Source organism: Ranitomeya imitator, chromosome 3, assembly GCF_032444005.1.
Source record: "Ranitomeya imitator isolate aRanImi1 chromosome 3, aRanImi1.pri, whole genome shotgun sequence".
NCBI lineage: Eukaryota > Metazoa > Chordata > Amphibia > Anura > Dendrobatidae > Ranitomeya > Ranitomeya imitator.
In genome coordinates, this window is record NC_091284.1 from 253,550,850 (window position 1) to 253,568,165 (window position 17,316).

Sequence of the window (17,316 nt, forward strand, 5' to 3'; positions counted from 1 at the left end):
AGAGTTAGGGGTAGAGTTAGGGGTAGAGTTAGGGGTAGAGTTAGGGGTAGAGTTAGGGGTAGAGTTAGGGGTAGAGTTAGGGGTAGAGTTAGGGGTAGAGTTAGGGGTAGAGTTAGGGGTAGAGTTAGGGGTAGAGTTAGGGGTAGAGTTAGGGGTAGAGTTAGGGGTAGAGTTAGGGGTAGAGTTAGGGGTAGAGTTAGGGGTAGAGTTAGGGGTAGAGTTAGGGGTAGAGTTAGGGGTAGAGTTAGGGGTAGAGTTAGGGGTAGAGTTAGGGGTAGAGTTAGGGGTAGAGTTAGGGGTAGAGTTAGGGGTAGAGTTAGGGGTAGAGTTAGGGGTAGAGTTAGGGGTAGAGTTAGGGGTAGAGTTAGGGGTAGAGTTAGGGGTAGAGTTAGGGGTAGAGTTAGGGGTAGAGTTAGGGGTAGAGTTAGGGGTAGAGTTAGGGGTAGAGTTAGGGGTAGAGTTAGGGGTAGAGTTAGGGGTAGAGTTAGGGGTAGAGTTAGGGGTAGAGTTAGGGGTAGAGTTAGGGGTAGAGTTAGGGGTAGAGTTAGGGGTAGAGTTAGGGGTAGAGTTAGGGGTAGAGTTAGGGGTAGAGTTAGGGGTAGAGTTAGGGGTAGAGTTAGGGGTAGAGTTAGGGGTAGAGTTAGGGGTAGAGTTAGGGGTAGAGTTAGGGGTAGAGTTAGGGGTAGAGTTAGGGGTAGAGTTAGGGGTAGAGTTAGGGGTAGAGTTAGGGGTAGAGTTAGGGGTAGAGTTAGGGGTAGAGTTAGGGGTAGAGTTAGGGGTAGAGTTAGGGGTAGAGTTAGGGGTAGAGTTAGGGGTAGAGTTAGGGGTAGAGTTAGGGGTAGAGTTAGGGGTAGAGTTAGGGGTAGAGTTAGGGGTAGAGTTAGGGGTAGAGTTAGGGGTAGAGTTAGGGGTAGAGTTAGGGGTAGAGTTAGGGGTAGAGTTAGGGGTAGAGTTAGGGGTAGAGTTAGGGGTAGAGTTAGGGGTAGAGTTAGGGGTAGAGTTAGGGGTAGAGTTAGGGGTAGAGTTAGGGGTAGAGTTAGGGGTAGAGTTAGGGGTAGAGTTAGGGGTAGAGTTAGGGGTAGAGTTAGGGGTAGAGTTAGGGGTAGAGTTAGGGGTAGAGTTAGGGGTAGAGTTAGGGGTAGAGTTAGGGGTAGAGTTAGGGGTAGAGTTAGGGGTAGAGTTAGGGGTAGAGTTAGGGGTAGAGTTAGGGGTAGAGTTAGGGGTAGAGTTAGGGGTAGAGTTAGGGGTAGAGTTAGGGGTAGAGTTAGGGGTAGAGTTAGGGGTAGAGTTAGGGGTAGAGTTAGGGGTAGAGTTAGGGGTAGAGTTAGGGGTAGAGTTAGGGGTAGAGTTAGGGGTAGAGTTAGGGGTAGAGTTAGGGGTAGAGTTAGGGGTAGAGTTAGGGGTAGAGTTAGGGGTAGAGTTAGGGGTAGAGTTAGGGGTAGAGTTAGGGGTAGAGTTAGGGGTAGAGTTAGGGGTAGAGTTAGGGGTAGAGTTAGGGGTAGAGTTAGGGGTAGAGTTAGGGGTAGAGTTAGGGGTAGAGTTAGGGGTAGAGTTAGGGGTAGAGTTAGGGGTAGAGTTAGGGGTAGAGTTAGGGGTAGAGTTAGGGGTAGAGTTAGGGGTAGAGTTAGGGGTAGAGTTAGGGGTAGAGTTAGGGGTAGAGTTAGGGGTAGAGTTAGGGGTAGAGTTAGGGGTAGAGTTAGGGGTAGAGTTAGGGGTAGAGTTAGGGGTAGAGTTAGGGGTAGAGTTAGGGGTAGAGTTAGGGGTAGAGTTAGGGGTAGAGTTAGGGGTAGAGTTAGGGGTAGAGTTAGGGGTAGAGTTAGGGGTAGAGTTAGGGGTAGAGTTAGGGGTAGAGTTAGGGGTAGAGTTAGGGGTAGAGTTAGGGGTAGAGTTAGGGGTAGAGTTAGGGGTAGAGTTAGGGGTAGAGTTAGGGGTAGAGTTAGGGGTAGAGTTAGGGGTAGAGTTAGGGGTAGAGTTAGGGGTAGAGTTAGGGTATTTTCAGCCATTTTAACTGCATAGAAAACTGCATAAAAAAAAGGATCAAAAAAAGGATCAAAAAAAGGATCAAAAAAGGACAAAAAAAGGACCTGCGTTTTCTGCCAAGAGCTGCAGTTTTTTAAAAAACAGTCCTGAAAAAAAAAGGATGGAAATCAGGAACGTGTGAACATACCCTTACTGTTGGGGCAGTAACTGCTGACATCACCATTTCCCTCCCCTTTTGGGTGGTCTAATATCCCTGGGGCAGAGCTGCTAAATCTTACTATAGCTGCTTGAGGTCTAAAACGGAAAATGCTCCCCCTAGTGGTAACAAACATTGCATTAATACATTTTAATTACTATTTTAAGCTTAATTTCACAAAAAAACAAAATACGAGAAAACTGGTGGCACCTTCCCTTTAAGGAATAGTGAGGGTATTTGAGGAGTCTGTCAAAACTGCTTTTTTCCTTGGTCTCTATGAAGGAAGTGGTTACAGCAGAAGGATCCAGATAATCCGGATTCATACAGGCCAATATCTTACGGATATGCTATATGGATTCATACAGGCCAAATGTTATCCCCATCTTCAAAAAGGGGAAGAAGGTGGATTCAGGGAACTATAGGCGGGTGAGTGACAAGGGGAGGGAGAGGGAGAGGGAGGGAGAGAGAAAGAGAGAGAAAGAGAGAGAAAGAGAGAAACTTCCTATGTGAGTTGTATCAATGTGCATTTTTTCTGCTAGGCAGCCAACCCCTGCAATGTTCGGTTGGGGTGGCTGTTTTTATCAAGTAGTTTGCACCTGTGCCGCCCCTAGCCTTTATCAGTGGAGGCCTGCTGCATCCTGCTAAGTGCGCATTTGTCATCAGACAGGGTTTTGGGAAGGCCATATCTCATGGTATGTATTTTTTTTTAGAGAAAGAGCGAGAGAGAAAGAAAGAGAGAGAGAGAGAAAGAAAGAGCGAGAGAGAGCGAGAAAGAAAGAGAGAGAAAGAAAGAGCGAGAGAAAGAAAGAGCGAGCGAGAGAAAGAAAGAGCGAGCGAGCGAGCGAAAGAGCGAGCGAGCGAAAGAAAGAGCGAGCGAAAGAAAGAGCGAGCGAGAGAAAGAAAGAGCGAGAGAGAAAAAGAGCGAGCGAGAAAAAGAGCGAGCGAGAAAGAAAGAAAGAGCGAGCGAGAAAGAGTGAGAGCGAGCGAGAAAGAAAGAGCGAGAGCGAGCACGAAAGAAAGAGCGAGAGCGAGAGAGAGAGGAACTAAGGGCAGCAACAAATAAGTTTTTTTTTTAAACAGGGAGGAATGCAGAATCCTTCATCTGGGCAAGAAAAATTAAAAAAGCATATACAGAATGGGAGGAACGGGTCTAATCAACAGCATATGTGAAGACGACTTGGTTAAACTAATAGATCACAGATTGCACATGAGTAAACAGTGTGATGCAGCAGCAACAAAAAGGCAAAACAATTCTGTGTCGCTTTAACAGAAGCATACAGCCTAGATCACAAGTAACTAGACCTCATCTGGAATACAGCAACCAGTTCTGGGCACCTCATTTAAAAAAAAAATGATAAGAACAAACTTAAGCAAGTTCACAGAAGCATAATGGTGACCGGTCTGCAGACAATGTCCCAAGAGGAACGGTTAGAATGTTCACCTTTCAAAATAGAGAAGACAGAGGAGGCTTAATAGCAGTCTATAAATACCTCAAGGGCTGTCACATTGTAGAGGGATCAGCTTTATTCTCATTTGCACAAGGAGAGACTAGAAACTATTGGATGAAACTGAATGGAAGGAGACACATTAGATAGCAAAAAAAAAAACCTAACAGTTGGGGTGATCAACGAGTGGAACAGGCTGCCACGAGAGGTGGCGAGTTCTCCTAAAATTGACGTCTTCAAACAGAGGCTGGACAGACATCTGTCTTGGATGATTTAGTGAATCCTACATTGACCCAAGAGATCCCTTCCAATTCTACCATTCTAGGATTCTATGATTTTGCTATCCCTCTTTCTACAGACATTAAATTATTAGCAAAAGCTCTAGCTAACAGGCGGCCATGGGTACTTACGAGTGTAATACATGAAGACCAGACAGGCTTCATGCCAAACAAATCCACATCAATAAACTTGAGACAACTCTACATGAGTCTACAGCCAATTTCAAACGCCACGAGAACTAGGACAGTCTTCTTAGTTGATGTCACTAAAGCCTTTGATAGTATTGAGTGGAATTTCTTGTGGGTTTTGGTTTTGGCAATAATTTCATCTCATATGTACAGTTATTATATAGGTCAGTGTCAGGCAGCTGCTACAAAGGCAAATAATGGAATGCATTAGAAGAGTGAGGCATAGATGCTTATGAGGAGAACGGTTTTACATTTTCTTTTTGATGACACATTCCCTTTCAGCCAGTGAACTGATATTGTGGGAATAACCCTTTGAGTCCACACAGGATCAATATGTACAAATATAGTGTGAGGCAGTGACCAGTGTTACCTGTAGGGGTCGCTGTGTGTTCTCCCCAGGATGTGCACGGAGGCGTATGGAGGCCATGAGAGTGCATTGCAGTCACAGGCATAGCTGTGATTGCAATGCAGACAAAAAATAAGTGTTAGTCTTGGGCATGTTAGTGTCCAATGCAGAGTTGGGAAAACCTGCTCTGGGGTTTTTGTGTTTGGAAACACACTGCAGGATGGTAGTCGTGCAGTCCGTTTCATTCCAAGCCCAGGTTTTCCATTTGGCTGAAGGCCACAGATCCCAGTTAAAATTCCTGCAGTAAAGAATTTAGGTGTGTCAGGTCAGCGCCAGTGTCAGTCTGGTTTGGAGGAGTATAGAGAACTCGTTTCTGCAATTCCACCTGTGTGAGGCAACACAGGCTAGCGGCGCTAAACAGCCTGGGGAGCTGAGATGCCTGGCACCCACAGCGTTGCAGTCGGCCACGGTAACTAGTCAGAGGAGGACTGGTGTGTTTAGGGACTGTAAACTGAAGGATTTTGTGTACTGTGGAAAGCTGTGAGTAAAGAGACATTAACATGGTAGTGCAGTTACCCACGGCAACAGGTCAAAGGTGGACTGGGGTGTTTAGTGACTGTAATCCAGGGGACATGTGTCCGACTGTGATCCGGAGGATATCGTGCGCTGTGTTTATATGAGTTGGAGATTAATGTTGTGAAGTAAACACATTAAAGAGACTTTTGTTTGGAACTTTGCTTGGTCACTGCCCATCACTGCATAAGTGTGCTACTGCTGCACTACATATGGTGGAGAGTGTGGGCAGTGTGAACTGAGGCATACCCCACAACGTGCTGCATATCCGTGAGGGAGCCAGCATTGGTACAGCTCAAGCCTGCTGGAAAAATGGAGGAGCTTTTGAAGCAGTTGGTCCTCATTCAGCATTAGCAGGAACAAGACGCACTGCAGTTCCAACAGCAGCAAGATGCACTGATGTTCCAGCAGCACGCGTTGCAGTGACAGCAGCAAGACGCGCGGCAGTTGCAGTGACAGCAGCACAAAAGGCACTGCACAGGCGGCAACCGAAGTATCAGCAGTGTAAAGAGGAGACCGCTAAGGTGGTGGCGATTAGCAGTGTAAAGAAGAGACCCCTAAGGTAAGGGGCGATCAGAGGGTGTACCAGTGGTCCTTTGTAGAGTCTTGTCCCGCAAGGCCTCAGGCGAATGACTTATTGCAGTTGGTGAATGAATGGCTCCAGCCTGAGACTTTAACACCGGCCCAGATGGTAGAGAGGGTCCTGGTCGACCGGCCGGTGAGTGCTCGGCCGGCTGCCATGCAGCATCGGGTAGGGCAAGCGGACCTGGGCACCCTGGACAAGCTGATAATATGGATTGAGCAGTATACAGCCAATCAGGACTTTGTGTCGGAGCATGGGAAAAGTCCACAATCCATTGGTTGGGCTAACCAGGACCAAGTCCGTGATGAAGGGGTAACCCAGAGAGAGGGTGATTCAACTCCTGTTTCTCCTAAAGCAGCCCTAAGGTCTAGTCTTGCTGCAGTTATTAAGTGTTGCCAGTGTCAAGGGCCAGAACATGTGGCTGTCAACTGCCCCCTGATATCTGAGCCTATGGACAGCAGGTATGCTTGCCGGGTGTCTATCTATGTACAGCCAGTCAGTACCGCCACTACAGGCACTGCTGACAGCGATGCTCATCTGTGCCAGGTACTCATGAACGGGTGCCAAATGGAGGGTCTCCTGGACTCAGAGTGTAGTGACTTTGGTCCGTGGGTCCGTTGTGGCCAGGGACAACCCCAAGGGACCAAAAGTGGAGGTGATGGGTATCCATGTGGAAATCCGGAAGTACCCGATTGCAGAGGTTAATTTTTCCACATCATGTGGGGACTTTAAACAAGTGGTGGGAGTGATGAAGACCATTCCATATGGGACTGTGTTGGGGAAAGACTTGCCCCTGTTCTGGTCCCTGTGGGAGACCAGAGTCAACCCTCCCTAGGTAAATGTTGTTCTGGGCGTAGAACCCGAAGATCCCAAGTCAGGGATTCCTGCCATAGGGGTCGACAACCTAGGGACAGAGTGTAACCCCGACAGGTTCCCCTAGAGGTTGTGGCAGGAGAGGTCGTGCAGACCCACTGATCCTCAAGCTCGAAATGTCCCGTGGTAAGTTCGGGACAGCTCAGTTCCAGACACCCACGCAGAAAAGCAGGTAGAAGAAACACGCGAATAGAAAGAAAGCCTGGAGGAACCGGGAGTGTGTGTGGCCACGGAGGAGACTAGGGTCGTACCCACAAGGAACCCCCCCTGGCATCGGCCAAGGATGTGGTGGTGGTGGGGGGGGGGGGTTTGGGTCAGGGTAAAATGGAAAGAGCTCTCGCTAGTCAGCAGACATACTGATAGGGAATTTAGAATGTGAGCCCCAACGTGGACAGCGATGATAATGTGTGCAAAACTGTAAAGCGCTGCGGAATATGTTAGCGCTATAAAAATATAAAGATTATTTATCATCATCGGGAGGCTCAGGTTCGGGTCTGACGTAATACGGATGTATGCCCGGAGTTGCCGGGGCAGACCGTGGCATTTCAGCGTGACAGTCACCGAGGCACGGGTAAGGGTACAAAGGAAACAAGGGCCCAAAGGCAGGTACCTGCCATATTTTTCAGACTATAAGATGCATCCAGGTTTTAGAGGTGGAAAATAGGGCAAAAAAATTTTTGAAGCAAAAAAATATGTGGTAAAATTTAACAACATACATATGTGGTGTTATTATATATAATAGTATGTTATTATATTGGAATCTGCGGGTAGAAGATGGTGCTGCGATACCAGTGTGGTGTCTAAAGAACTATATGAAGACGCTGGAGGGTGAGTATGAGAATAGGGGCACAGGGCTTATATTTAAAGCACCACTCCAGAACTGAAAAATAACACTGGAGTGCTGCTTTAAGATCCCATTGGGAAAACTATAACTCCCAGCATGTCCTGCAGATCCTATGGTATGCTGGGAGTTATAGTTCACCACAGGAGCGGCAGAGTGCTTTATTGTGTTTTGTAAAGACTAACCTTTTAATTGTGCCAGCCACACTGTGGTGAGGTAAAAAGCTGGAGCATCCCATGACTGCACACACAGAGTCCTCCCTGCCTTTTCACAGCACAGGTCATAAGAGGAAGCCAGCAGATTCTAGTGGGGAGCCTGAAGGACCTGTGATGACATCAGAAGAGGGAGGGCTCTGTGCTGCCATGTAATGCTCCAGCCCGCCCTCTTCATGACGTCACACAGGTCTTTATGCCCAGCACTCAGCATCCAGCACAGGCAGGTATGCAGCGATCTTGTCTCCCCTGGCCCCTGCTGCTGCCCCGTCCTCCAAAGGACACACAGATCTCCCCAGCGACTGCAGGAATCCAGCACTGGGGAAATCAAGTGTGTTTCAGTGAAGGACTATTCATTTGCTGCTCCAGGCTCACTGCTCAGCTGATAGGTGGGAGGGGAAGCGGCTAATGAATATTCACTGCACTTTAATCATTGGGACCATGTGGTTTCCCCAGCACTGGATTCTGGGCAGCAGGGATATTTTTCTGCCTCCTGCAAGTGGGATCACAGTGCGATCTCACTAGCTGCTGCCCCCCCCCCCCCCCCCATCCCACATGCTACATTCCGACCATAAGATGCACCCACACTTTCCTCCCAAATTTGGAGGAAAAAAAGTGCGTCTTATGGTCAGAAAAATACGGTAGGCGACAGGATGAGCGGTGGGGTTAGTGAACCAAAAATAAACAAGATCGAGACCATCCAAAACTAGCCCAAATCTACGGTTAATCAGGAAACTGGGCGTGTCGTCTGTCACGGAGTTACCTGTAGGGGTCGCTGTCACGGAGGCGTATTAAGGCCACAGGCGTAGCTGTGATTGCAATTGTGAAACAGTGACCGATGTCTCAGGTAGGGGTCGCTGTGTGTTCTCCCCAGGATGTGCACAGAGGCCATGGGAGTGCATTGCAGTCAAAGGCATAGCTTTGATTGTAATGCAGACTAAAAATAAGGCCGGTGTCACTTGTGAGTGCAATGTGAGAAACTCTCGCATCAATACCCGGCACTGCCGCCGGCACTTGGTCAGGATAAAGGACGAAGGATAAAATCCGAAACGCACATCGGGGTGCGCCATTACGGGACGTAGCGACCCATAAAGGTAGATATCGAGTATTCCCCATTCTATGCACATTGCACTTTTGGTAGTATTGCATAATTTGCTGTGTCATGGAATACTAATTGCAGTGTTGCACATTGCACATTTGCACTGTTGTGAGGAATTTTATCTTGGATTTTGATACACTATGAATTATTTCAGTTTACACTTTGTTCATACATTACACACTATTTGTAACTTTTCACTTGAGGGAATTACTCTCTTATATATAAATTGGGTCGGCCATTACTATTCAATTCATTGAACAACTATATGTGTTGCTCCTTAGTCCTGATGTGCGCACAAATGTTTTGTTTTAATCTTGCAAATAATATTTAATAAAGGCATTTTTATATCTACTATCTGCTTGGTGCTTTTCTGGCTATCCATATATTGGTTGGGTTTGTTTCTTCTTGCATAGTCGTTTCCACTTTCTTCACAGAACCAATTACTGCAACTGTATTTTTATACCTACTTTTATTAATTTCATATATTTTATTGGTGATTTTTTGGTGCATCTGTGTTTTTAATATTGATTACACAGAGGTGGATTATATTTACCATCATTAGGCATTTAGGACAACATTGGATCATTCAGAGATCCACAATGAACTTCTGGATTGAGTTTTCTGCACTGAAAGTAAAGGGGCCGAATAATATTGCACGCCCCACTTTTCAGAATTTGAATTTCCTAAAAAAAAAAGTAAAATAACCAATAAATTTCGTTCAACTTCACAGTTTACATTTGGTATCTTTTAGTGATGAGCGAATATACTCGTCGCTCGGGTTTTCCCGAGCACGCTCGGGTGATCTCTGAGTATTTGTTAGTTTTCGGAGATTAAGTTTTCATCACCGCAGCTGAATGATTTACAGCTACTAGCCAGGCTGAGTACATGTGGGGGGTTGCGTAGTTGCTAGGTAATCCCCACATGTAATCAAGCAGGCTAATAGCTGTAAATCATTCAGCTGCCGTGATGAAAACTTAATCTTCAAACACTAATAAAGACTCGGGAGACCACCCGAGTGTGCTCAAGAAAACCCGAGCAACGAGCATATTCGCTCATCACTAGTATCTTTATGTTTGAAGCATGATATGTGGGAAAAGGTTGAAAAGTTCCAGGGGGACGAATACTTTCGCAAGGCACTATATGTTATTTCTGACTCATAGTAAATGTCAACCCCATTAATAGAGACCACGCACTCTGTGGGACATATAGATAACATGGCCATAGGAAGAAGAAGGGGGGGGGCATTTTCTTTAGAGTATCGCATCTGGTAAAGAGTCCTGAATAATAAAATATACAAAATAAGTATTTTTAGCACAGCGGCAGTGCCGGGTATTGATGCGCACATTTCTCCCATTGCACTCTCAAGTGTGACACCGGCCTAAGTGTTAAGGTACCTTCACACATAACGATATCGTTAACGATATCGTTGCTTTTTGTGACGTAGCAACGATATCGTTAAGGAAATCGTTCTGTGTGACAGCGACCAACGATCAGGCCCCTGCTGGGAGATTGTTGGTCGCTGAGGAAAGTCCAGAACTTTATTTCGTCGCTGGACTCCCTGCAGACATCGCTGGATCGGCGTGTGTGACACCGATCCAGCGATGTCTTCACTGGTAACCAGGGTAAACATCGGGTTACTAAGCGCAGGGCCGCGCTTAGTAACCCGATGTTTACCCTGGTTACTAGCGTAAAAGTAAAAAAAAAAAACACTACATACTTACCTACCGCTGTCTGTCCCCGGCGCTCTGCTTCTCTGCACTCCTCCTGCACTGGCTGTGAGCGTCGGTCAGCAGGAAAGCAGAGCGGTGACGTCACCGCTCTGCTTTCCGGCCGCTGTGCTCACAGCCAGTGCAGGAGGAGTGCAGAGAAGCAGAGCGCCGGGGACAGACAGCTGAAGGTAAGTATGTACTGTTTGTTTTCTTTTACGCTGGTAACCAGGGTAAACATCGGGTTACTAAGCGCGGCCCTGCGCTTAGTAACCCGATGTTTACCCTGGTTACCCGGGGACCGGCATCGTTGGTCGCTGGAGAGCTGTCTGTGTGACAGCTCTCCAGCGACCAAACAGCGACACTGCAGCGATCGACATCGTTGTCGGTATCGCTGCAGCGTCGCTGAGTGTGAAGGTACCGTTAGTCTTGGGGATGTTAGTGTCCAAGGCAGATTTGGGAAAACCTGCTCTGGGGTTTGTGTGTTTGGAAACAGACTGCAGGACGGTAGTCATGCAGTCCGTTTCACTCCAGGCCCGGATTTTCCTTGTGGCTGAACGCCACAGATCCTAGTTAAAATCCCTGCAGTAAAGGGTTTGGGTGTATCAGGTCAGGGCCAGTGTCAGTGTGGTTTGGAGGAGTATAGAGCAGTCGGCTCTGCAAATCCACCTGTGTGAGGCAACACAGGCCAACAGAGCCAGACAGCCAGGGGAGCTGAGACATCTGGCACCCACAGCGTGCAGTCTCCCACGGTAACTAGTCACAGGAGGAGTGGCGTGTTTAGTGACTAAACTAAAGGATTTCTTGTACTGTGGAAAGCTGTGAGTAAAGAGTAGTGTTGAGTGATACCTTTCTGATATCGGGAAATATCGGACATCGCCGATTCAGATACCAGAAACCAATGCAAGTCAATGGGACACAAATATCGGAATGAAAATAAACCCTTTCTTTCCTTGTAGGTTAAAAAAGATCTTTGGTTTTGCTGTGAGAAACGCTGCAGATCGGGAGGGGGGGGGGAAGAGTGCGATGGCGGAATGTGGGCGGTGACTGTGTACGTACGTACAACATACATACATACATACATATGTACATCATACATACATACGTACAACCATACACACGTACGTACAACATACACACGTACGTACAACATACACACGTACGTACAACATACACACAACATACATACGTACAACATACATACGTACGTACGTACGTACAACATACATACATATATACATACATATGTACATCATACATACATACGTACAACCATACACACGTACGTACAACATACACACGTACGTACAACATACACACAACATACATACGTACAACATACATACGTACGTACAACATACATACAACATACGTACGTACGTACGTACAACATACATACGTACAACATACATACGTACAACATACATACGTACAACATACATACGTACAACATACATCATACATATGTACAACATACAGTACATATATAGACATACAGTACATACAACAGTACATACTCACCATTACTTGTCACTTTGTTCCCCGAAGCCAGTGTCACCTGTAAAAAAATATTAAAATAACAAATAATATACTCCCTGATCTGCAGAAATCCACGAGTGTCCCACGACGATCTCCCGTGGAGAGCATCAGCATCAGCTGATGTGACCTCTCTCTAGGGGCTCCAGGAATACAATGACGGGAGGGGGGTATCCTTCCGCACTGTATTCCTCCGCCACTGTAAAAAAAATAGTCCCTAGTCTCACATTTGGCACTGCTGTGTGAGAAAGTTCCCACGCAGGAATTGCCATAAAGTGACACCAGTGAACTACAGTAACCTCTCAGTGATGCACTGCAGGAGCCATTGCCTCCTGTCTGTGTGTCACTGGAGGTCTTATAAAGCATTGACATCACCAGATGTCACTGTTCTATAGGGGAGATCGTCGTGGGACACTCGTTATTAATTCGACTGCGTCGGATAGGGAGTATACGGTTTATTATCTTACGTTTTTTGCAGACGCTGAAGTATGGCAAGTATGGTTAAATTAGGAATAATAAAATACTTTTTTCTGGCTGTGTCTTTATTTTGTTTTTAATTCTTTCACTACTCTAGGATTAATAATGGATAGGCTTCTTATTGACGCAAGGTGACATTGACCCCTTATTACCCCATATCCCACCGCTACTCGGGAGTGGGAAGAGAGGGGCTAAGTGCCACAAGTGACCCCATTTTTGAAACTAGACCCCCCCCCCCCCCCACCCCCAAGGAACTTATCTAGATGTGTGGTGAGAACTTTGAAAGCCCAAGTGCTTCACAGAAGTTTATAATGCAGAGTCGTGAAAACAAAAAAAAAATTTTTTTCCCACAAAAAAAAAGATTTTTTAGCCATTAAGTTTTTATTTTCATAAGGGTAACAGGAGAAATTGGACCCCAAAAGTTGTTGTCCAATTTATCCTGAGTACGGTGATGCCCCATATGTGGGGGTAAACCACTGTTTGGGTGCACGGCAGAGCTCAGAAGGGAGGGAGCACCAACTGACTTTTTGAGCGCAAAATTGGCTGTCATGTTTGGAGCCCCCCAATTCTAACTCCAACCCTACCCGATCCATAATCCTAATCACAACCCTAACCCCAAAACAACCCTAATCTCAACATTAACCATAACCCTAATCAAAACCCTAAACCCAACATACCCCTAATCCTAATCTCAACCCTAACCTCAAACCTAACGCTAATCCCAATAGACTCCTAACCCCAATCCCAAACGTAACCCTAATGCCAACCCTAACCCTAATACCAACCCTAATCCAAACTCTAACTTTAACTTTAGCCCCAACCCTAGCCCTAACTTTAGCCCCAACCCTAAATTTATTGTATTGGACAAAAAACGAATCCTGCAAATGTGCCCGCAGGATGCGTTTTTTGCCCATAGACTTGTATTGCCGACGGATCGCCACACGTCGCGTCCGTCGTGCACTGGATCCGTTGTGTTTTTCAGAATATTTTCCCAGGCTCGAGTTCATATGAGGACATCCAGCAGAGGGCGCATCACCGTGACTGAAGGTAACTACAGGTCATTGACCTACATTCCATTCATTCCCTGGGGTTTTACAGGCAGGAGCACAGCTGCATTAGCAGGCTTCTGCTTGTAAAATTAGTTAACCCCTTCAGATGGATTTACATCGTGGGACAAGACTGATCATCGGAAGGTATGGGATATTGTTGTTGTTTTATTTTACCTTTTTTACAGAACAAGGGTCTTCAGGTGGATTACCAGTATAATAAAATATTACAACAACCTGTGTATGTGTGTGTATATGTATATATGTGTATATATATATATATATATATATATATATATATATATATATATATATATATATATATATATATATATATATATATATATATATATAGCCGGCTTTTCCATAGAACACCGCTGCGTATTTCTTGCAAGTCACACTGTTGGTCCGTGTGTAATCCGTATTTTTCTGGCCCCCATAGACTTTCATTGGCATGTTTTTTGCACAATACGGTGACAAACGCAGCATGCTGCGTTTTTCTACGGCCGTAGAAGACCGTATAATACGGCTGATAGGAGCTGGGTCATACAGAAGCATTGTACCATATGCCAGGGGTGTCAAACTGCATTCCTCGAGTGCTGCAAACAGGTCATATTTTCAGGATTTCCTTGTACTGCACAGGTGATAATTTAATCACCAACTCATTATTTGTGTAGGTGATTAAATTATCACCTGTGCAGTACAAGGAAATCCTGAAAACATGACCTGTTTGCAGCCCTCGAGGAATGCAGTTTGACACCCCTGCCGTATGCAATCTGTATTTTCAGCACCTCTCTTACGTCCGTAAAACACGCTAGTGTGAGGCCGGCCTCAGATGTATGATCTAAGATCACACTTACAAAATTAAAATGTAAAAAAATGCAGAAAAAAAGCCCACAATACACCACATATCACCAAATCTAAATGGTTATCATAGCAAGGGATCATTTTAACACGATTCTCTTTTTAAGGAGGACCTAAAAAGAAAAATGAGTGTACTTCCACTGTAGCCACACAAGTTAATTCTGTAGTCATCCTTTTTATCTTACAAGAGCCACATTACTCAATCAGTGAATTCACTGGTGAAGCAGAAACACTTACATCCATCTGGTGGTGTCCATGTTGCCATCCCCGATCTCCCCCACGGTGATACATTTCTTCTGAACTAGGCCAGTGTGCCCTTAAAAAAAAACAACAAAAAAAACGCCATCACCAATACTTTATAAACAAACTATTTTAGTGCCCATTTGAACATCTAGATAAAATTGAGGGAAAACTCCATTAACCTACTAACATCCAGCAAGGATTCACAGAAAAAAATTTCTTTGATCTACAGAAGATTTATTTGTAGTGTAGCTACATAGGTTTTAGCAATTCAGGTCAGAACTTCACTTTTTAATTCAGAAAAATAATTTATACAAAATGGCAGACGATAGCCTAACACTGTGATAATCATTTTTAGATCAGGTTTTTGTTTTACTGAAAGACATTGTTATACTGGTTTTCTCCAGGATTTACATGTATTCGCATGACAAAGAAAGCATACCTGAGGTGAGGTTTTCCTCAATTCACTTATTAAATACTACTGAACCATTACAGGGTATTTTTTGTTTTTTTTTACTATAGGCCTAAAAACTCAAAGGCCAGTAGTTGCCAACAGAGTCTACTTGGCAATGGCTTCTGGCCTATCCTACCAGAACTTCAGCTGCCCCACAGCAGCAGAGCAGGTCTTCTCCCGGGCTACTCTGTCAACGGGGCGTGATTGCCAACGTCATGCTGATTAATAGCTGCCTCTCCATCAGCACGACATTTGCAGTCACGCTCCGTCAACACAGAGCAGAAGAGTGACCACTGCTCTGCCGATGCAACGTCAGCAGAAGCCGCTGAATCACAGAAGGAGGGGTCTGTGACCATTCTGTGCCAGCTAGTTAGCAACTACCTGCCTGTAAGTTCTTAAAGGGAACCTGTCACCCCCAAAATCGCGGGTGAAGTAAGCCCATCGGCATCAGGGGCTTATCTACAGCATTCTGGAATGCTGTAGATAAGCCCCCAATGTATCCTAAAAGATGAGAAAAAGACGTTAGATTATACTCCCCCAGGGGCGTTTCTGCTGTTGGTCCGGCGCAGAGTAAAGTACTGCAGTGCGCAGGCGCCGGGCCTCTCTGACCTTTCCCGATGCCTGCGCACTGCAGTACTTTGCTCTGCACTCAACAGGGCAGACAAAGTATGCCAGCGCTGGAGCCGCAGCGTGAAGACAAGAAGAGAACGACATCTGATGAAGATGGGAGGCGCCGGACCGGAACCACAGCGGGAACCGACCCTGGTGAGTATAATCTAACCTCTTTTTCTCATCTTTTAGGGTACATCGGGGGCTTATCTACAGCATTCCAGAATGCTGTAGATAAGCCCCTGATGCCAATGGGCTTACCTCACCCGCGATTTTGGGGGTGACAGGTTCCCTTTAAGCCCACAGTAAAAAAATTACAAAGTGCTGGATAACCTCTTTAAACTAACATGCTTCATTGTCAATATTAATGCATAGTGCAATGCTGTTTTTTGCTCATTCTGCCAACCTATAAAATCAGGGGAAGGTACATACTCGAGTATAAGCAGACCGGAGTATAAGCCGAGGCACCTAATTTTGCCACGGAAACAGAGTAAGCTTATTGACTCGAGAATAAGCCCGGTATGCATTGTCCCCTCATCCCTGTCCTGCTATGTGTGGCTTCCCCTGTTATATGCATGGCTCGGCGCCCTCCCCCATCCTATTCACCCTCCTCGCGCGGTCGCTGCACATTCCTGTATCTCCGTTGTCCCTGCGCGGCAGCTCTTCCTTTGCTCAGCGGTCACGTGATACCGCTCCAATAAGGTAATGAATATGAGCTCCACGCCTATGGAGACGCGTGCATATTCGTTACCTTAATGAGCGGTACCATGTGACAGCTGAGCACAGGAAGAGCTGCCGCGCAAGGACAACAGAGATGCAGGGACGTACAGCGACCGCGCGAGGAGGGAGAGTGATGTCTCAGCCGCCGACTCCTGCCGCACCCCCTCCAGCTTTCTGGACAATGACTCGTGTGTAAGTCAGGGGAGGAAGGGGGGGGGGGGGGGTGTTATTGGGCATTTTTAGCACAAACAAAAAACGTGCTGAAAATTTCAGCTTATACACGATAAGTGATAAAATAAAATCTTCAACTCATCCTGAAAAAAAAAAAAATAAATAATGAGTCCTCACAAAACTCTTTTGGAGGAATATAAAAAAGGAACAGCTCTCATAACATGATGATGCAAAAATTAACATTTTATATGCATATTTATATACATAAACATTCTATCCTTGGCACCGCAGTGATCATACTGACCCAGAGAATAAGGCCATGAGCACACGTTGCGGGTTTTACCGCGGATCCGCGGTGTTTTTGACGCTGCGGATCTGCAGCAGTTTTCCATGCGGTTTACAGTACCATGTAAACCTATGGCACTGTGCACATGCTGCGGAAAAAAACGCACGGAAATGCAGCGCTGTTTTTGCTGCAGCATGTCAATTCTTTGTGCGGATCTGCAGCGTTTCTGCACCCATTGACTTGTACGGAGTCGGGCACTTCCGCAGCAAAACCGCAGATATAAAAAAGATCTGCGGTTTAGCAGTGGGTGAAACGCTGCAGATCGGGGGAGGAGGGGGGGGGGGAAGAGTGTGGGCGGAGACTGTGCGTGTGTGCGGGCGGGGTCTGTGCGGGCCTCCCGGGGGTCTGTGTGTGCAGGCATCGTCCAATGGGACTACAAGTCCCATCGGGCTATGCCTGCTACAATGACAGTTATTGACACATTAGCCAATGATGGGACAGTAGTAGTCCCATCATCCGGCTAATGTGTTGAATGTAAAAAACAAAACAAAAAAAAACACGTACATACATACATACAGCAGCTGCAGGCTGG

The 17,316-nt window shown here is 46.1% G+C and overlaps 1 protein-coding gene across 1 annotated transcript in view; it reads right to left on the reverse strand.

The window, feature by feature from the left end:
* The window catches only part of LOC138669690 (periphilin-1-like), a 177,612-nt gene that overhangs the window by 91,381 nt on the left and 68,915 nt on the right, over positions 1-17,316 (reverse strand). Inside the window, exon 3 of the mRNA XM_069756387.1 lies at positions 14,482-14,560. Coding sequence (XP_069612488.1) covers positions 14,482-14,535 — 54 coding nt within the window. The 5' untranslated portion in view covers positions 14,536-14,560. The remainder of the gene's footprint in view (positions 1-14,481; positions 14,561-17,316) is intronic.